We start from the raw sequence: 21,166 nt of genomic DNA on the forward strand, positions 1-21,166 counted from the left end.
CTTTTCTATATTTCATGTTCTACCATAAATTTTCAGTACTTTTATCTGTTAAGAAGAGCAGAGAGTGTGGCATAGGAACCAATCTCCTGAGTCAGCCCGTGCCGCCTGGGCTTTAGGTGACAGCGAGCTCAGATTTCAGAGGGGGCATTTTGCAAGGGGCCACAGTGATGGTTTAAGGAATACTCTGTGACTTGAGGATAAACCCAACTTCTAGCTGGGTTGCCTTTTCTTACTTAGACTTTCAAAAGGAAAGCTTTTAAAAAAAAAAAGAAAAACAAAAAACTGGGGCTGCTTTCCATGCCCTGTAGTGCTCTGGTCTCTTGTTTTGAGCATTTGGCATGTGGAATGTCAGTCCCAACAGGGCAAATATTGAAATAATGTTGGGCAGCTGACACTATGGAGGGAGTGTGGCTATCAGTGTATAATTCTTGTAAAGAAAGGGGTGTCTGGGCCCATGAGCAGATGTGGTGATTAAGATAAAATAGCCTTAAATAGAAGAGCTGGGATTCACTCCTTGGTGTCTGAGAATTTCCTCTTCTTTCCTGTGTTGGGAGATATTTGGTGTTGGAAGACTTTAGTCTTCTTTTTCCCCTGAATGACCAGCAGGATAACTGGTAGAGCCAGCCCTGCATGAGGGAACATCTGCTTTGTTCTTAGTCTCTGACAGCAGAACATTTTCACAGTCAAAATGGGATGTTTGAATGTGACTATTTCAGTTCCTGGAACATATTTGCTCAGTTTGAGTATCTACCCTGCATGGCATTATTCAGCATGCTTTAGGGGTTAAAAGAGACATCCAAGGGAGTTCCTTGACCTCAGAGAACTTATTCTGTCTGGAGAATGAAGCCTCATGCAGAAAAAGTTAAATAATGACATAAAACAACAGCAGAAGGGAGGAGATGTCTGTCCCCAGAGAGCAGGTGCGGTGCTCCCTGAGAGTGACACAGAGGAGGGGTGCTAGGAAACCAGAGACGGGAGAGATGAGAGGCTTCTTGGAGGAGGATACAGCAAAGGGACAGGCTCTCTTCTTTACAGGGCTGACTGCTCCTGGGAGGAACAGACTCCTGTTAATTGACAGTAACTAATGACTGCGCTGAGTGCTCACCACATACAAGGGCATTGTGTTTATCCCTGAGAAGAAAACGATTTACAAATGAAGGGGACCCAGAATTGAACTTGTCTAGGGTAGTGGGGTGGTCCAGAGGCTCGCCATCAGCCACATTTCTCCATTAGGCAGCTATACATTTTATCCTGGGGGTTTCTGGAAGTGAACGAACAGACATAATTGCTCGCATGTCATAGGGACCCAACCGGCTGCATGTAATTTTAAAGGGAAATGGTAAATATCTACTCCCCAGACAGGGATGCCTTGCCAAAACTGCCCAGCACCTTCTAGTTCATGCCTCATTATTTTTTTTCCCCAGGAAAACTTAGTAGAAAAAAAAAATTTGATTCTGTTTTCCCTAGACTTTAATTTGCAAGCATTGGCCACCTGCTGGAGGCTATCTCTGATGATGTGTAGCAACCCCTCCATCTTCCCTCGTGCCTTTTGGTAGCTTACTGCGGATTTGATGGGAATGGGATGGCATTTGCCGTCCGCTGGTGACTGTGTAACTACAACTCGGCGGCTGTTTGCTCAGAACTGGACAGGACAGTTTCTCCTCCAGCAATTATTGTTCTACCATGGGGTCTCCCAACAGCTGATGGTGAAGTGAGCTCTGTGATATTAGGGCTATTTAAGCTTCACAGTAATGCTATGAAGGCAATATTTATATTCTCATGGAGTGGATAGGAAACACGAGACTTATGTAATTAGCCTGAGGTTCCACAGGCTGGATTTGAAACCAAATCTGCTTGACTCTGAATGAATCCTCTTATGATTACGTTGGGCTGTCTTTTTGAATGCAAATGATAGGGTTCCTCTAGAGATGTGTCAATTTACTATCTACATTGTAACAAATCACTTTATTACAGTTATTTTTACCTATAGGAGTGATACATGGATACCTTTTTATTTTAAAACTTTGCAACATTTCAAAAAGACTCCTGTTCCTGTATCCAAGGACACCACCCCAATCTTTTACCCAGAGTTAACTTCTATTACTAGTTATTTGTGTTTTGCTCTAGAATGTTTAAAATATACTGTGTACACACTTAGAAACTTAATGGAAATATATTTTATTTCGTCTGGCTGTACCGTTTGTGTATTTAATATATGATTGTTCAGTAACCCTTTGCATGTAGTCATATGTTAGGGACTTTTCTAGGGCAGTAATTTTCAGATCTACCATATTCCTTAATGTCGTTATACAGTGTGTGTATGTGTGTGTGTGTGTGTGTGTGTGTGTGTTGTAAAACACACTGTGTCTTATTGAGTCTTTCTCCTAATGATTGCCATTTCATTATGATCACATGAACAAAGGTGCAGTGAATTATGGGATGTCACACCTTTGTGGGGGTCTTCTCATGCTTTTTCTTTTCTCTGGAGGACTTCTTTCCTGTCCTTACCTGTATGACACAAACAGGCCTCTTGGCTGATAGGATTGAGATTGTCCTTTTGAATCCTCACAATAACAACCCAACAACCTTAGTGTCTGAACTGAGGTTCTTCAGTGAGAACAATGAGAAAGACCAAGGATCTGAATTGTGGGCCAACCCCACACTCCCCAGCCTTCCCTCCTAGATCTGTGCTGGGATGGAGCTGCTGTTGGATCTCCATTTTATCTGATATAAGCCATGAATTCTGCATGACCTGGTCTTCAGGGTCAGCTGACCCCCAATTTTCTGTATTTGAAACCCAGTGGTGGCTCTCATTGAAATAGCTGGGGCAGGAGGACATAGAGATGAATTAATTATTCTGTGTCATTGTGCCTCTCTCTGTGAGACTAGATAATGCAGCCGAGGAGCCAGATAACACAGAGAGGTCACTGAGAGCTTTGTGAGCTTCTGCCTTGGCATTGGCCTGCCTGTGCTTTTTTTTAAACGGAGGATGGGACCAATACCCACTTGGAGAATGAAGCTATTTAAATCACTTGCTCTTGGCTTGAGGTCTGAAATTAGTTATATGTCTAGTTACTTGTGGTCAAGCTGGGCTCCTGCCATTGCAAAGATACAAATTAATATGGCTTGGAGCGCATGGGCCTTAAGATGAGAAGTGGAACAGGCCAGAGGGGAGCATCACTGGTTTTCCCATTTCAATCATAAAGACTCTCTGGGCAGCCATTGGTCTGGAGCTGTGCTGTGGAAACTCCTGACCTTGACCCTAGAATGCTCTGTGGTTCACCACACACCAGAGCCCCTAATTGCCTGTGGCTTTTGATTGTTGACTATCCTCAGTGTAGTTCACTGGAACATACTCAGGGGGAGTGGCTGGTGGGTGCTTCCCCAAGGCATGCCACTTTGAAGCTTGGTTCTATCTTCTGATTTTCCAGGCAGCTGGGCCATCTTGTACTTTCATGGTAGCAAACTGAAACAGTGGCCAAAGATTCTTTAATGATTTATTGGGCATTCATATGCCTTACCCCCCGTTAGTGTAAGAAGTGTAAATCAAGGAAAAGAAAACAAGGTGACTGCTGTTGAGAAAATACAATCTGGGACATTCATAAAAATGACAGTCATAGCATTTATGGCACAAGGGCTTTTATCAGATCCTAGACTAGGTATCTCACTCTTCTTCATTGACACAACAGCCACTGTATTGTCTGAGCTGAGCATTAGTGGAGCAGAACATGGCTAGTTCTTCCAGCTCTGTGACTAGTTGGCTTTGCCCCCATCCTGTCTCCCTTGTTTTGTCTTCTTAGAGCTGTGCTCTGCACTTTCAGAGATTCAAGAGAATGTCATTTGTTATTTCTCTTTTAAAGAGCTTTTAGCAATGGCTGAAAAGAAAATTTGCCCATTTGGAGAATAAATAGGGAACTCCAAGGGGCTGTTGATAACAAATGAAGAGGAGGGCGTGGGCTGAAATTGTAGGAAATGTCCCCACCATGTAATCAGTACAAGGAGAGCTGAGAGTCAGAAAAGGGGGAAGTCTGGACAGTTGCCAGCCATCCCTCACTGGGAGAGTGGGAAATGGAAGGTAGGCGGGGCAGACTGTGGGGGCTTGAATGTGGGGCTCAGGCAGGCATTTTGACCTGATGTGGCAATCAGGCTGGGAAGGGTGAGTTAGGGCATCTGCAGCCCTGGCAGGAAGCTTGGGAAGTTGTCCCAGAGACAGAAACAGGGTGGGAGTCAGGCTGGTGGTGGGGGTGGTATGTGCTGACGCTTTGATCCGCTGGAGCAGGGGCCTCCAAATTACACACCGCCTGTTTTTGTAAATTCAGTTGTGTCAGGACCCAGCCACACCCATGCATGGACATACCATGTTTGGCTCTTTTGGAGCTCAAGGGCAGAGTTGAGCGGTTGTGATAGAGATCAGGGAAACCTAAAATATGTACTCTCTAGTCCTTTTCCAGAAAAAAAGTTTGCTAACCTGAGCTGGAACGACACAGTGTCCGAAAGGGGAAGCAGAGCCCAGTGACTGGCACATGGCAGGAGCCACAATCGATAATAGATAGGTGTATGTGAAGAAATGAACAAAACAAAATAAACTTGCTAATAGGAAAAGGAACAATAAAGCCTGTGATTGCTGAATTTGGATGACCTCACAGAGAAAGGAGTCCATGGAGGAGATGAGAGACTGAGAGGAGAATCCAGGAGTGAAAAGACTTGTGGTGTCCCCGCAACTTTGCTTTGCAGAATCCTGGGCAAGGGTTGCAGAGGGAGGGAGGAGGGGGCTGAGGAGCTTGGTAGTGAACGAGGGAAGGCAGCTGGCTGGGTAAGGGAAGCAGTGTGCCCACTGGATCCTGAACATCTGGAGGGCCGGTGAGAACTGGCAGAGTGCCTTCCAGAGTCCTCTCACCTCTGGCAGGAACATGGCATTGGAACGGGAGGTGTTGAGTTACGGCTCGTCTCTACTGGGAAGCTGACTTGGCTGCGTTGGCTGAAAGTTTTTCTTTTCTGTTCTTTTACTTTTGAAATAGCATCCCATATGTTTGTTGCCACCAGCCTTTCCCCCCAGAAGCTCACTAGAAGAGTAGGAGCTTGCTGGGTGGATAAAAGTATACCGTATTCTCAACTCAACTCTGGAAGCTGTCATGGAGAGAGTGGCCTAGGCAAACAACCAGGGTTATGGCAGATGAGGCTGGGATGTTCTCCTGGAATGTGCCAGCCCACACAGAGCTCTTCTGGAAGACTATCAGGATAGGACAAGAGTGCCTGCATAGTTGTGGGGTTCAGGCCAAGAGTCAGGTCCAGACATAAACCCGATTACATCTCAGAAGTTGAAGACGCAGGGCATCCAGCCTGCCAATCAGTATTGGGTACCTGGGGAGTAGCGTGAGTGGTTTGGCAGCTGGGAGGCCCAGCTAGGTAGCAAGCAGGTCCCTGGGCAGGTGAGGGAGACATAAAGTGGGTGACCCACTATGGTACCAATGGGAAAACCAGGGTTAGCATTAGTGGGGCCAGGATTCAGGGCCCAGATGCTAACTGAGTTCAGATGCTCTGCAATTCAGGACTCTGGAATCAGAGATAGCTGGGATGAGACTGGTCAGAAGCTATGGACATAGGCCCTGGGAATAAAGGACTTAGTTGTTGGAGCTGGAGAATAAGGGAGTGTCTGCGTCCTTCCTGGAGAAAATTTTGTCAACAACAAGCAAAATAGAAGTTATGCATAGAGTATGTAGCAGTAATTGCACATCAGGGTGTCTCCTCTGAAACTTTTCTTCATAAATATGTGAGAAGCCATGGACAAGAATATTCATTGAAACACTGCTTACCATTACAAATTTTAAAGGAAAAAAAACAAAATATTTATTAGCAGTTGAAAGGATCGACAGTGGTTTATTTATAAGCTGTCATGCTCTACAGCAGTTAAAAATGGATGAATTGGGGGGGCTCCTGGGTGGCACAGTGGTTAAGCGTCTGCCTTCAGCTCAGGGCGTGATCCCGGCATTCTGGGATCGAGCCCCACATCAGGCTCTTCTGCTATGAGCCTGCTTCTTCCTCTCCCACTCCCCCTGCGTGTGTTCCCTCTCTAGCTGGCTGTCTCTATGTCTGTCAAATAAATAAAAAATCTTAAAAAAAAATGGATGAATTTGGGGCACCTGGGTGGCTCAGTTGGTTAAGTATCTGACTCTTGATTTCGGCTCAGGTCAAGGTCTTGGGGTCATGAGATCAAACCCTATTTTGGGAGCTTGGGATTCTCTCTCTCCCTCTCCCTCTGCCCTTTGGGATTCTCTCTCTCCCTTTTCCCCTGCCCCTTCCCCTGCTCACATGCTGTCTCTCTCTCTCTCTCTCTCAAATAAACAAATAATTTCTTTTTTTAAGGACGAATTATGGCTAGGTGTGTCAACATAGATAAATCCCAGAATTTGAATGTTTGGCAAAATAAGCAAGCTGCAGGACATACGTCCTGTATAAAAGGCTTACGTAAATGTGAAAAACTCTGAAAGATTATATGTTGCTTATGAACATTAATACCTGTTAAATCTAGTAGTGGGCATATGATTGGCATCTCGTATTTTTCTGTGTGCTGGAAATAATTCATTAAAAAGACAGGAAGAAAGAGAAGGAGAATGTAGTGGAATAGCCTGCTGGATTTGGGTAACCTGAGCCAAGGCACAGAAGCCAAAAGGCTGTGGCCTTGCACCTGTCACCTGTTGCCTTCCAGGTTCTCTGTGTGTTCAGAACGATTCAGAATGGTAACCAGCATCATGCTAGGTTCATGACAGGTGCGGGATGCATATGTGTGATGCTTCCAGTTTTCTGGACATTTCAGTGTTGGGAGCCTAGTGTCAAGATTTGAGAGGCTTGCTTTGAAATAGGAGAAAGGAGCCTGTTTCCTCCAAGTGACCCCAGTGGAGGGGTCTGGAGTGACAAGGTGGAGGATGGTCTGCTTTCTTGTCAAAGTGAGTTCTGTGGGTGCAGCTGTCTCTGGCAATGGGGCTGAGGCCTCTTGCAAGCTGCCTCTCACCCCAGGCAAAGGGGGCCCCCTAAGCTCCGTGGTCAATGTGGTGTGCAGCGTCTATGCTGGAAAGGACGGACTCCAGGGCACCTTTCATCCCACAGGTATCCGGGCCCCTTGAGGTGTCCTCAGTGAGTGAGACCTTTTCGGTCAGTCTGAATGAGCAGAGGAAGCTAACATGTGGAGAAGCCTTTGTAGGGAAGTCCGCACTCTGGGAGAAGCAGCCACTCTTGGAGAAGAGCAGAGTTTCTGCGAATCTTTAGTGCAGTCTGCAGAAAGAGAGACCATGTGTGGTGCTATAAGCACACTACCTTTGATGAGGCTTATTTGGATTCTGGAAGGAAGTTTGTTGTGACATCAGTCATGCAGGGAGCCCTGAGAATTTAGCTCTTTATAAAAGTAAGATGTTTGCTATGTATGGAGTGAGGAAAGTTCACTGGTTGGAAAACAGCTTAGCTCCATGTTGCTGGCATAGGATATTTAAGATCCAGATGGGGCCTTATGATTTGGGGAGTTAAACCTCTTGTTTTGACGATAGAATAGGGCTTGACAGACGCTCTTATTGGCCAAACTCTAGTCAGGACCCTTGGGGCTCTTTGTGAAGTAGGCTCTGCCCTTGGATGTGTCCTCAAAAGCCCAGTTTTACCAAGAATCCTGCTAAGTCAGTTTAGCCAGAATCCCCTCCCCTCAATATCTGACCGGTCTCCTCACCCCTACCATGCCGTAGGAGATGTCTCATCACCCTGGCCTGCCTTCAGTAAGATCCCATCAGGTCAGTTTATAAAGGAATTACTCTACCCTCTAGTAATGTTCCATCCACTCACCCCCACCCTTCTCTTTGGCTGTAAATTCCTTGCTTTTCATTGTATTCAGAGTTGAGCTCAGTCTCTCTCATTGGAAAACCCCATTGCAGTGGTCTCTATACGTATTGCCTTTGTCCTGAATGAAGTCTGCCTTACCATTTTAACAGGTGTTGGGATAATTTTTTTCTTTAACAGGTGTAGGGAATTGGCTTGTCTAGGGTAGCACTTTGCATATGTTTCAGAGTCACTTCTAGAGTCTGGATTTCCAGACTCCAGGTTCAATGTTCTTTCTTCACACCATGCTATCTTTATACCTTCAAGAGTACAGAACCAAGAAGTGAGTCATCCTATAAAATATTTTATTTGGACTATTAAAAGTATGCAACTTACTGCCTTTAGAGATTAGGCTTTCTCCTTCCCTGCCCTGGAGAGGATTGGAGCCTGGGGTGATTGGTCACTTAACCTCAATGCTAGTGTGAGTGAACCACAGATCCTTCCCTGGCACCAGATGCTGCTAGACTTTTCCACATGTGCCAGCATCCAACAAGATGATATGTGTTTTCTAGGTGTGGCTATGTGTTGAATGGCCACCAGACATTAGCAGTAAGCCAAAAACTCGATCAACTAAGAACATGAATGACCATTCATTCATTCTTACGAAGATAAAGCAAAATGGAATAATATACAAACCTTGAGCACTTACTTTGCATCAGACAGGGTACAAGGCATTGGGGTTGTTACAAGAAATGGCTCTTGCCCTTAGGGAGCTATAGTCAAGGAAGAAATCCTAGAATAAAAATAGTATGACTGAAATGATAGGATAAATTCTAACATAGAAATATATACAAGGTGATATGGGAATGCAAAGGAAATTGTGATTAATTTCCCAGTGGGGAGGCTGGAAGGAGGGTGGTATTGGTGGTGTCAGAGGTTGGAGAGAAATGTCCCAAGCAGAGGAAATAGCACAGGGATAGTTCACACAAAGGGAATGATACTTACAGAAATGGAGGGCAGTGAAAACACAGGACATTCAGGAAAGTTTGGTGAGGCTGGAGAGAAAGGGGCAGGGAGCAGGTGGCTGGGAATGAGTCTAGTACTGAAGACTAAAGCCATATTTGACAAGACTAAGCTTGGAAGCTATAACCTCATTATGTGCAGGCAGTGGTCATTACTACGAAGGATGAGGTGGAGAGACCCAAAGGTGGAAATATAGCCTGTTGACAGCATGGGGGATGGCAGAAGGTGGAGAAGGCTGGAGGAAAAGCCTCCTGTTGCAGGACTATTGCAAAAAATAATGATGCATGAGCCACAGCATTGACGTGAAGATGGAAAGACCAGGGGTCCAGGTTATTTAGGAGATAGAATCATTAAGACTTGGAGACTGAGCTGGGTTTGAGAGATAAAGGCAACAAGAAAGATTGGGAGTGATTCCCTGTGCTTAAAGGTAGACAGGAGACAGAAGATAAGAAGTCACTTTGGGGGGGGTTGGTTGTAAAAGTTACCACAGACACTGACCATGTGGAGCCAGTAGCCTAGGGAGGGATTTGAAATACTGCTATTTGTTTATTCAGTAAACATGCCGAGTGTGTACGATGTGTACAGCCTGGTTCTGTACATTTTGGGGAAGGGAGAAGTGAATGTCCTTTTTCTTTTTACATTTATATTTTTTTGACATTTCATTATGCCTACATCCTATCAGGAGGTTTCCCATGTGTCTTATTTTTGCATCCTTACAAATGCCTTGTGAGATCAAATTTCCCTGATTTTTTTTAGGTAAGAAACCTGAGGCTCTAGCAGGTTAAGTGACTTGCATGTGGTCACGCAACCAGAGAGCTGAGGATCTAGCAAGGAAGTCGAGATTTTGTGGGGTGCCTGGGTGGCTCTGTCAGTTAAGTGGCTGCCTTCGGCTCAGGTCATGATCCCAGGGTCCTGGAATCAAGCCCCAGGTTGGACTCCCTGCTCGTCGGAGAGCCTGCTTCCCCTCTCCCTCTGCTGCTCCCCCTGCTTGTGCAATCTCTCCCTGTTAAATAAATAATTAGAATTTAAAAAAAAGAAATTGAGATTTTTCAACACCCAAAGTTCATGTTCTTTCATCTCACCATAGCGTTCTCTGAGAATGCTGTCCTTCGGGAGCTGACATTGTGCTAAGGGGACCAGAACTTAAAGAAACTCATCACGACAATATCACAGAGCCAAAAGGAGGCACGCACAGTGTGCTTTGGGCACACAGTGGGCTGGGGAAACTTATTCCAGGGCAGAGAGGGGGTGAGGGTGACTGGGAAGAGGGTTAGTGAGGCCTTCACAGAGGTGAGGGTGGGCATCTCAGCTGGGTGTGGGGACATGAAATTTGCTCCATTAGATGGGGTGAGGATAATTCTTAAAGGTCATCACACACTATAAGCCTTGGCTGCTAGGCTTATAAAACAGCTGTGGGCCAGGGCAGGATCAGATTTTGGAGGGGAAGTGGGTGAAGAATCCAGGAAAAGGAAGCAGCAGGCCGTTAATTCCTAGGGGAGCACCCAGCCAGAGACAGGCACTGGGATCTGAGGCAGAATGCAGGCACCCATGAGGTCAGGTGACCACAGGGAAACTAAACTGAGCTCAGACTTTCTAAAGCCTGGGTGGGAGAAGTTTTGTGACCTAGCCAAAGAAGGCAACGGGGGAAAGACAAGGTGCAGAGCTGATGCTATTGGTGGTTTGAAAAGGGAGGGGGGTACGTGTGGAGTGGGGTTGGGGAGTGAGGCAGAAAGCATGGTCGCGAGGCTGGCTCCTGGGATCCCCCTGTCAGCCACCCGCTCTCCTTCCTCCACCATGGAAAGGCGGACCTTTTAAGCTCTTGCATATAGGGCTTCCTTCCATCCAGGTTGGCTGGACTCTGGTGACCTCAGGAGCCAGTCTGGCCTCTCAAACAGCTCCTGGCTGGAAATTGTGTCCCTCCGCAGCACCACATGGAGGACCCAGGGCTGAACTCTGAGAGGGGGAGGTGGACAGGCACAAAGGGCAGAAAAGTAGGTCTCTGAGAAAGGCCGGGAGCAAAGGGGGGTGAGCTTAGGTAGTAAGCAGATGCACTAGTCTAATTGCTCTTCTAAAATTAGTGGGGCCTTTTATCTCTGAATCACTTCTGTGATTTGGGAACAAAGGTGCAAGTTGAAGGGGAGCTTGGCTCCCCTCTGAACACAATCCCCATTTGGTAAAATGATCTCTCCCTTCCTTTCTCTCTTACCTGCAGGTCAACGGATTATGGCACAACCTATGAGAAGCTGAATGACAAAGTGGGCTTGAAGACTGTCCTCAGTTACCTCTACGTCAATCCCACCAACAAAAGGAAGGTAAGACTAGGGCTCAGGGGTCCTGAGCGCTCCCCATGCGGTAGTGAGGCTTCCTGGGGCCGGGCAGGAAGAAGAAAACCAGTAGGCATGGACTCAGTTAGAGAGGGTCTGTTTTCTAGGCCAGGGGCATCACAGAGCTTGCTTGTAGTTCTACCAAATGCTTTGACATGAGTAGTCACAATAATAACAAATTTCAACAACAGTAAAATGATGTAACTAGTGCCAGGGATGCCTTATCCCATTTATCCTCACAGTGAATCTGTGGGCTAGAAGTTACTGTTGTCCCCATTATGCAGATGAAGAAATTGAAGATCAGAGAGATTAAATAATTTTCTAGCCTGAAGGCAGACAGTGGTAAGTAACAGATCTGTGATTTAAGAGTGGCTCTGCTTGTCTCTGGAGTGGAGCTCTTCCAGCCTCCCTCTTGCTGGTCTGTGTTCAGAGAGCTCCTTGTAAACAGGGAGTCTGTTTCTGCCAAGGGCAGGATAGGTAGGTCCTGGATTCACCTGCTTGACCTTGATCTCCTGCTGGGCAAGGGAGAGCAGACCGGCTCTGCTGGCCCCTCTGTTCTCTGACTTGCCAACTGACTTAATAGCTAGGATGTGCAGGAAATCATAGAAGACCAGACTGTGGTCATGGAGGCCCACTGGTTGGAGGGGCCTGGGAGTCCACGCAATGATGGACCGTTTTAGAAAATAAATATTGTATAATATATTGGCTCTGGGGTGGGTGATCTTTCTGCAGCCAGGAAGGCACTGCTGTTTGGAAACTTAGGCAGGCCTAGCCCTTAGAAACACACCAGGAATCTAAAAGGCCATTTTAGTGTTTCTCAAAGTCTGACAATGGCACTCCCTAGCTTTCGCCTTGCGATGTGATTTGCATTCCCCTGTAGGTTTCCAGCCCTTTCTTTTGTGAGAATAAGTGCAGAGGTGGGCTTCAGCCCAATGTGCAGATGTCCCTGACGTCTGAGTCCAACCTGGTGGAGGCCAAGCTGGGATGATGATGATTTACGCCGCTCGAAGAACAGCTTTGATTCAGTCCCATAGCAGGAGCGCTCACAGTCCCCTCTCTTCTCACTCCCTTCTCTGACACCCCTAATCCCCAGCAAAGGGAGGAAATAGAATGTGTGACTCCTGGTTCAGCGTTGATGATGGTGCCCTGTGATCTAGCTAGGAGGCCCCAGACCTGAGACTATGCCCACCGGTCAAGTGCCAAAACCTGGGTGATCATCAGGATGGCTGTTTGCACACCCATTACTGGCTTTCGTGGAGTAGTTTCTCTTCTCTTTGTCCCAAAGTGCTGTCATCTCCGTAGTTCTCAGTTTTGTCATGTGACTTGTTGAACATCAGAGCTGCAAGGGATCATCGATTTTATCTATATGAGCAATTATTATTAGTTTCTGAACTGCAGTGCTTTTGCAAAAGTGAGTAACGCTCTAGGTCTCTTCTCTGGAAACATGCTCCTGCCCACAAAATGGGAAAATAGTTTTTAGCAGTTTGTGAACAGCTGGGATCCCACCCATGGACCCGGGATGTCCATGGAGTCTCAGTTCAGAATCCTTTATCTGTACCAATAACCTCATTTTACAGATGAGAAAACAGAAGCCAAAAAAGCCCGCAGAGCCAGGTGAGAGGTCAGGACTCTTGATTCTCAGTCCAGATATCTTTGCTCCAGACCGTACTTTGCACCTTTTCCTCCTGTACAATCACAGCCTGGTAGTTTACAATGTACAGTCTAGTCCTGCCTTGGAAGCTTGAGGCAGTTGCTTCCTGACCCAGAGGAAAGCTATGTGCCACGTCCATGATGGGCCCATGATAAACCTGGACTGAATGCAGTCAGCAATGGTCTGTCTCAATCCTTCCTCTGCCCTGCCTCCTTCGTTAAGAAGGAAGCTGAGGTCCACAGAGGATAGATGTCCACCCACGTCACTCAGCTTGTTGGTGGCAGTGTTGCCAGTTGATCTCATGACTCCCAGAATAAAGCTTTTTCCATCCTACACAAGTGACTTGGGGTTGGATGGAATCACATCTTGGGGTGTCTGCACTGTGGAAGAAGCAGGTTTTTGACATGTGGCAGATGTCAGTCAGTTCTGATCTTTGACCTATGACCAAACAGAGTTAATCGTATTTTCTTGTAGTTGATAGGTCAGCCATCTTTCTCCCAAGTGAGATGTAAAGGGTCACACCTGTTGGCATCCATTTTGGTGGTAATCTATCATGTCTGTTTCCTGTTGGGCTTCTACTCATAATGATGTCTCGTTTGATCTTTTGCTGTTTTTCTCTACCCCTGACTTCTTTATCTCTCCTTGGTACAACCTAGAGGTGATTAGAACTGCGGGAGGGTTGTCTGAGTAGCTCATTCGGTTAGGCGTCTGACTCTTGGTTTCAGATTCTGATCTCAGGGGTCATGAGATCAAGCCTGGCATCAGGCTCTGCACTCAGTACAGAGTTTGCTTGTCTCTCTCTCTCTGCCCCTCTCCCCACTTTCTATCTCTTTCTAAAATAAATAAATGAAGTCTTAAAAAAAGCGCAGAAACAAAGGGTTGGTTAACACAGATACTGAGGGTCAGAAAGAACAGAAAGCTGGGATTTAGAGACCACTGGTGCAGAAATTCTGTCTCCGTTTCTCCTTCCTAGAGGTGATATCCACACCATGGGCTCTCCAGAGCAGTTTCTCATGGGAATTAATTACCACTTAACCAAAATTCAGCCTATTTTGTCTGTCTTCTCTGAGAAATGCCATCAAAGCACAGTTAACTCCCACTTAAGAGTCACTGCTACCCAGAAAGTTAAAAGCATAGATATTTTCCTCACTCAGATTGGGGAAAGACAAATGACAGGCTATTGCTGTGGTTTTATTTATTTTCTTTATTAGCAGTAGAAATTAATTCATAAAGAGACTGTGTGATCCTGAAGTGCTTTCTGAATCATCCAAGGGAAGATGAAATTAGATTCTCTTTCATTTTATGGTAAATGCTTTTGATTGTCTTCTGAGGCTCTGGATGCTGAAAATTCACAAATACTCTACATGGTGACTTTTCTTTTAACTAGAATATTCAGTTTACTAGAACTACCCTTATCCAGCCACTTACGCAAAAGGACAGATACAAATGAATATACTCTGATTTGCTTCTTTATTGCTTAGTGCTCTGGGTCATTATGACCTTGTAATTCAACTTTTTCGTTTCTTTCTTAACTATGTCTTAAAGTTTAAACCTGTGGTCTCTGGATTCTCATCTCCGCTCAAATTATGCAAGATCTTCTGATCCTCCAGCACCCAAATTGTCTGTAGCTGCCATGTTCATCGACAGCCAGTGAAAAATCCAGCAGGTTTTCAGTTAATCCTGTGGAAACACTTGCTTTTTACTTAATGAGTTATTTATTTAACAGATGGCCACTACTTTCCTTGGAGGCTGTGAGAACATCAGAGATCTGTGGCCCCTGGCAAAACAGTAGATTGTGCTTGTATTTACATAGTAGTTGGTTTTCTAATGCTTTTTTGACAACATAAAAGCTTCAAATACAGATAGCCAATAAACCATTACATTGAAAGTAGAAGTGTTAACATGTGTATATCCTTCTACCAGTAATAGTCTTAGCATTAATTGAGCACCTACTATGCTCAGCTGTCTTTTAGGAGCTTAATCTATATAACCTCCAATCCTCCCAGCCACTTTAGAAGGCAGGTAAGATAAGAAAATGGCTCTGTGTTGGGGCGCCTGGGTGGCACAGCGGTTGAGCGTCTGCCTTCGGCTCAGGGCATGATCCTGGCGTTATGGGATCGAGCCCCACATCAGGCTCCTCCACTATGAGCCTGCTTCTTCCTCTCCCACTTCCCCCTGCTTATGTTCCCTCTCTCGCTGGCTGTCTCTATCTCTGTCGAATAAATAAATAAAATCTTTAAAAAAAAAAAAAGAAAGAAAATGGCCCTGTGTTGATTACCCCAAGACTGTATTACTTGTAAATGGGGAGTCTGCAACAACTTTCCAGTTGGTGAGGGGAATGAATGACAAATTCATCAGGACACATCCTTCCATATCAAGGAAGTTGAGATTTGCACTAGCTGTATTTACTGGTCTTTCCTACATGAGAGTATTGTGTGAAATACTGGGAGCTACTCCAGTTGAAGTTGTTCTAGACTCTCCTATGACGTCGTGACATCAGTATTATTTTAATGACCATGACCTGCCCTGATTGTATTTGATGTGAATTCTGCATCCCTCCCTGTTTGCCTTTCTCCAGCCATTGGCCAGATAGCTCACTTCCCCAGGTGATGCCTGAGCCTGGCACTTTGGACATGAAGAGAGTGTGTTCGTTCTAGAAGCAGGTGTGTGTGAGGTTTGTGTCCCCGAGGAGGGGCTCTGCTGTGGGGTGGGGGGCTCTGAGCTCCCTCTCACAGCTTCTTCTGCTCACAGGACACAAATGTCTCTGGGTTCCTAGAACTGTCAGCCAGTGCTTGCCCTCTGATCGGTCGAGCTTGCATTGAACAGATCTGTGCTTTGTACAATACAAACATGCTGAAGTGTTTGTGCCCCGAGAAGAGAGGGGTTTGGCTCCTACGGGAGCCGATTTGAGAACAAATCTTTACGTGGATAAGGAAATGCAGGCATGCTATGGCCTGATTGTGCTGGCTCGAAAGTGGCTGCCACCTGCAGATTTGGAAAGAGTCCTTTGGAAATGGCAGAGAGCATAGGAAGGTCTGACTGCCAGGGAATGTGGCTAAATTGCTGCAGAGTAGAGGTGGGTGTGCCTCTTGGGGGCGAGCTGTGGGTGGGGAGGCTGTGTGGTCTGATACCAGAATAGGGTAACGACTTCTTATTGACTCCTCACAAGTCCCAAGCCCTGCGCTGAGTTCAATTCTATCCCCTTTTCTAAGTTTCAGTCCTAATCCCCTGAGCCTGGTACTTTTATTCCCATCTGACAGGTGAGGAAACTGAGGCTCAGACAGCCGAGCCCCTTGCTTTTTGTCAAGTAGCTAGCAAGAGCGGCCCAGGATCCCCACTCACCTCTGTCTGACCACACAGGCCACACTGTCTGCTCTGATTCATAGGTTGGCCGCCCTGGCACAGGTAGAAGGACCAGGTGGGTGCAGTCAGCACCCTAATAGTGTCTGCTGCTTGGGGTTTTCTGCCCATCAGTGTTAGAGAATTCGCTGTTTCTTGGAAGAGGAGGGGAGTGTTAGGTCTTCCCTTCCTAATTGATTTACCGTTGAGGAGGATAATTACTTCCAGGCTCCCCTGCCTGGGAACCACCAGTCGGATTTCTCTGACAAGCAAGCCACCTCTGTCAGGCTGTTAGCGAGGCATTGTGAATGTGGTTGGATGTTGGTTATTCCCATAGCATTCTCCTAATGCAGCAGCATCGTCCTGAGCTCCGTGACACACGGGAACACCTCGAAACAAAACAAAACACAGGATGTGAAGCTACTGGCGTCCTGTGTTCCCTGACTGTGTCTCCTGCGACTGTTGGGGGATCAGTGAAGTCCTTGGGGTGGTACACTTTCAGTTCACCGGTATTAAAGTGTCTTACACGGAAGCAGAGCAGTAGCAATCATAAGTGGAGAATGCGGAGAGATAATGTCAGGCTGTTAAGCAATCTGTTAAGTGACTAGCTCTGAGATAAGTCTTTTGGAAGGGAGTTTCCTGCTTTTAGAGATGTGCAGTCTGCTTGGGCAGGGACTGCCGGTGAGGGATGTCGGCTTGGCGGGGACTGCAGTGGCCGCTTGGGAAAGGGGCTTCTACTCATGTGCCCCAGATGACTGTGGGCCTGTGGGAATGAGGGCCCGGTGCAGCTTGATATCACTGTCATCTTTCCTGATTTTCTCTGCATATTTTCATAAGAAAATTTGTATTTTGAAATGTTTTAGATGGGCTAGGATGCGGAGCTTGGAGTGTGGGGCCTGGCGGGCTGTCCCAAATCCATGTCCGTTCCTTGCATCCAGCCGGTCTCCTGTGCCATATTCTGGGTACTAAGTTGTTCTCCAGCCTTAAAGTTGATATCTGCAACGTGGCCTTTAGGGGTCACAGGATAAGGATATGACTTGGTGCTCTTACTGAGGGCCCACGGTGATGCCTTTTTGGCCTGTGTGAGGTATCAACTAAGCAGAGTGTGGCTCACAAAGACTTCCCTTTGACTCAAACGAATCACATAGTAGGTCCTGCAGTGCAAAGGGACCTGTGGGGTCATTGAAGGGAAACACCTTTAGAGTAGGAATAGAAGGCAGACCTCTGCTTTCTGGTCCTGGCTCTGCCCCTGGGTAACTGTGTGTTCTTAAATAAGCCAGACCCCACTCAGAGCCTCCATTTCCCTATCTGTATAATGGCAAGGTTGGCTCCTACCCTTTTTGAGGCTCCTTCTTGTTCAGGTTGCCCAGATGACCGCCATTTGGACAGTGCCTCTCAGAGGGCTACATTGTAATATGTGACGATGCTTGGACTTTGGGCTCCATGCACAGCCAGTTGGGTAGTCGTTGGAAGGTGTGATCCCCATAGCTCTTTGTTTTAAGGACACCTGTTGGCCAGCTAAGCTCTTCCATCCAGGCTAGAAGCTTCTTTTCTGAAGTTACAGTTCCTTGGTCAGAAGGCGGATGCTTTCCTGTAACCTACTAGCTTGGCCGGTTTAACCGAGAGCAGCGTCCTCCTCAGGGGCACAGCCGCGGGCTGGCTTCCATCAGCACGAGGTGACTCAGCTTCACAGGAGCGTCCCTGTCCTTGTCCAGGCATGCACAGCCCTGCTCTTGCAGGAGAGGGAGCTGGAGGTGCTGTCAGAATGTGCTCTGGCAGCCCAGGCATGAGGACACGATCGTGACAGCGGGCAGTGCCCCGGCTCGGCTGCGTCCCACTTCCTCCTCCATGGCTACCCGCTCGCTGCCCCCTCAGCCAAGCTTTCTCCTTTCACAAAATGTGCATAATAAGCCGTGTGTCAAAGAGCAAGTAAGAAAAATCCCTCCTCGTGCTAATGTTCATTTCTGTTTCCAAAGGTGACAAGTGTCTGCCATATTAATGACAGTGGTGTTGATAATACAGTAACAATGATAAGCAGATGGCATTTTTTTGAGCATTAACTATGTGCCCCAAATTATTCTAAATGTTTTCTGGGAATTGACTCCATTTAATACTTCACCAACAACCCTGGGATGTTGGTACTATCATGATTCCATTTACAAATGGTCAGAGTCTGGCATGAAGAGGTCAGTGACCTGTTCGGGTTCGTTTGGTGATGGCCACTTAGTCTAATATGCTCACTTTTACTCATGTTTAATTTTAGACTCACTGCAAGTTGGATCTGAAAGGGCCCTCTGGGACCGTGTGGGCTCTCATTTAGCAGAAGAGGCCACTTGAGGACTTGTCCCGGGTCCTGAAGTCATTTGCGGCAGAGCCAGGACTGGAACAGGGTCTACTGTCTCCTAATCCGGTGCTCTCCACAGGTCCGCAGGCTGTCGGCTGCTGGAGCTCTCAGATCTGATAGAGAACCAAGGCTGCAAATGAATGCAAGTAGGGAACAGATGGGAACATGCACCGCCCCCCCCCCGCCATCTCACCGAACGTGTGTCGTAGCTGTAGGGTCATACAAACACCCGTAGCTTCTTGGTTCTCTGGTGTCTATGGGAATCCCATTTCAGATGAACCTGGCTGAGAAACCAAGGGCCTGAAATCCAAACTGCCTTTTTGCACATTGGAAGACAGAATGATTGAGTAGCGTGCTCACGGCTAAATGGCTATCCAGGAAACAAGGGGCTGGTGCCCCTGGGGAAGAGATGTTGGGGAGGGAACTAGGGTTTCTGGTCTCGGCCTTTCCCTTAGTTGTGAAGATTGGGAAAATCATTTAAATTCTCTAAACCTCTGTTACTCCATTTGTAAAATGGGCATAAAATGGGCATTTTTTACATATGTCTCCTTTGGGAGCAAAATGAGAAACATAATATTGACTTAGAGGAAGGAAGGAAGAGAGGATTGTATCTTCTGAAATGGAGCTGACATTATGATCACAGACTGGAATCAGCTTCCCCGCGCACATGGGCTCCTTGGCTGTGCCCCCCTGCTGACCGGAGGAGCTGCCAAGCCTCCCCTGCTGGGCTGCCTGCTTCTTGGCTTCCTGGGGGAGAGGCTGCAGCCCTCAAACCCTGGGTATTCAGGGGCCTCACATCCTGCCCCATCCAGGAGGCACACTGCCACCTTTCCCCCTGCAATCTTCTTCCCTGTCTCTAAAAACCAAGCTTGCTGACAGCCTGAGGGAGATGGATTATTCTGCTGATGGAGAGAAATGGTACCACTCTTGTTAATTCACAACCACCTTGTTTTTCTTGCCTCATAAATTAACAGTTACCAAGAGGCTAGAGCAGTGTTTATGGGAAAATGTGTGAAACGAAGGAGTGAAAAAAGGAAAAAGAACACATCTTGGACCAAACCTTCTTCCTTTAACGATTCCGTGTTCAAACCTTTCCTCTTAGTATACCCGGAAAGTGGTCCAGACAGTAATCCCCCGAGAATGAAAGCATCAAACTTCGTTGAGGGCTGAGGAATTTAATAAAGGAGAACTAAGACATCAGAAGAGGGTGGGCACTGGTTTACAGGTGTCCACCTGCCTTTGCAAGTGTGACTGGTGATGGAGTGGATGTGAAGTGTGGTTCAACTCAAACTAATCACTTAAAGGAAAGAGAATCTAAAGTAATTCTTGGAAATTCACTCTTTAGTCACAAAGTCCCTTTCTCAGCAAATATATGTATGTGGTTCCCCATATAAATTACTGCAGTGTGCTCCAGCCAATAATTTATTTAAAGGCTCATTAAAATGATTACTAGTTTTTTCTTTTGCATTTTATTTGAAAATGGGAAGAATATAAACCTATAGCCTGGCTTCTCTCCAAAGTGCCCTTTGGGGTTTGCATTGAGTATATCATATTTTTTTTAATAAAGATATGATTTGCAGTAAGATTGTTCAGGCATTTAAGAGGAATAATAAAAATTAGCCACTTACTGCACTTTTTAGTGGCTTGTGTTTGCCTAACCTATTTTTTAAAATTTGATTTTTATTGGATTTGGGTTGTGTGTGTGTGTGTGCTTGTGCATCTGTGTGTTCAGAAAATATCAACAAAGAACATTATGGAACCTTCAGAGTTAAGAAATAAGAAAAAAAAAAAAACCCTTTTCCTATTCTGGGCAAACTCTGGTTTGGCATGAACTAAGGATCAAAGGAAAGCCTGTGTTCCTGGGTGGTGATGTGAGATGCTCGTTCCGTTTTTCTGCCTGGCTTATCCCAGGGACCCTGGCTGACCACCATAGTTACTCAGTGAAGCCTCTGGGGAAGGATTCTGTGCCGGGGGAGATGCCAGGCAAGGGCACAGGTGAAGGCTGAGGCAGTGGTAGGAGTGGAAAGTCCTAGGACTCAACCCAAAGGAGAGGGCATTGAATTGGCGCATGAAGGAGTCCGGTTCGGTATGAGAAAATAACACGATGGGCTGACAAGGGCTTCCACACCAGGCCCAGGTGACCTGTGGAGATGGTGGGAATTTTACATGTTAAAGGCTGTTAAAAAATCACAAGGTATCCCGGTCGGAAAGACTTAATAAAGTACCAGGCTTCGAGGAAGATGTCATCCTGTGGCATAATCAGAACGAGTGAAGAGTAGAGGCAAAAATCAGGCTGACTTGGAAAGAAAGCTTGCAATTTGGAGAAGAAAGGAAGAACAAGGACGATCCGTTAGGGGAGGCAGGCTGTGGAGGTTTTCACAGACGTACCAAGTTTAGCAGTTGCAAGTCAAGAGAGGGAGTGGGATTAAATATTGTAGGTCCCCCCAGGTCTCAGGGATGGAGGTAGGACTGAGGGCAGGGGCATGTGGAGCCCCAGCAGGTGTTTGAGCAGGGGGCTGACAGCATGAGAGCTGTCTGTGTACAGGAGGGCCGACGAGAGCTGATGGGCAGATGAGGTGCCCGTGTTAAGCCTTGCACACCAGCTCTCCACCCTTGCCCTGCCTTCCCCAGACCTCTGGGTGTATTTTCTGAGCATCACAGGCAAGAGCAATTTTAACAAAGAGCTTG

General features: G+C 46.6%; 1 protein-coding gene across 1 annotated transcript in view; it reads left to right on the forward strand.

The window, feature by feature from the left end:
* SORCS3 (sortilin related VPS10 domain containing receptor 3) overlaps positions 1-21,166 on the forward strand; it is a 606,047-nt gene that overhangs the window by 269,745 nt on the left and 315,136 nt on the right. Inside the window, exon 3 of the mRNA XM_034663620.1 lies at positions 11,033-11,132. Within this exon, the coding sequence (XP_034519511.1) occupies positions 11,033-11,132 (100 nt within the window). The remainder of the gene's footprint in view (positions 1-11,032; positions 11,133-21,166) is intronic.

Source organism: Ailuropoda melanoleuca, chromosome 6, assembly GCF_002007445.2.
Source record: "Ailuropoda melanoleuca isolate Jingjing chromosome 6, ASM200744v2, whole genome shotgun sequence".
Classification (NCBI taxonomy): domain Eukaryota; kingdom Metazoa; phylum Chordata; class Mammalia; order Carnivora; family Ursidae; genus Ailuropoda; species Ailuropoda melanoleuca.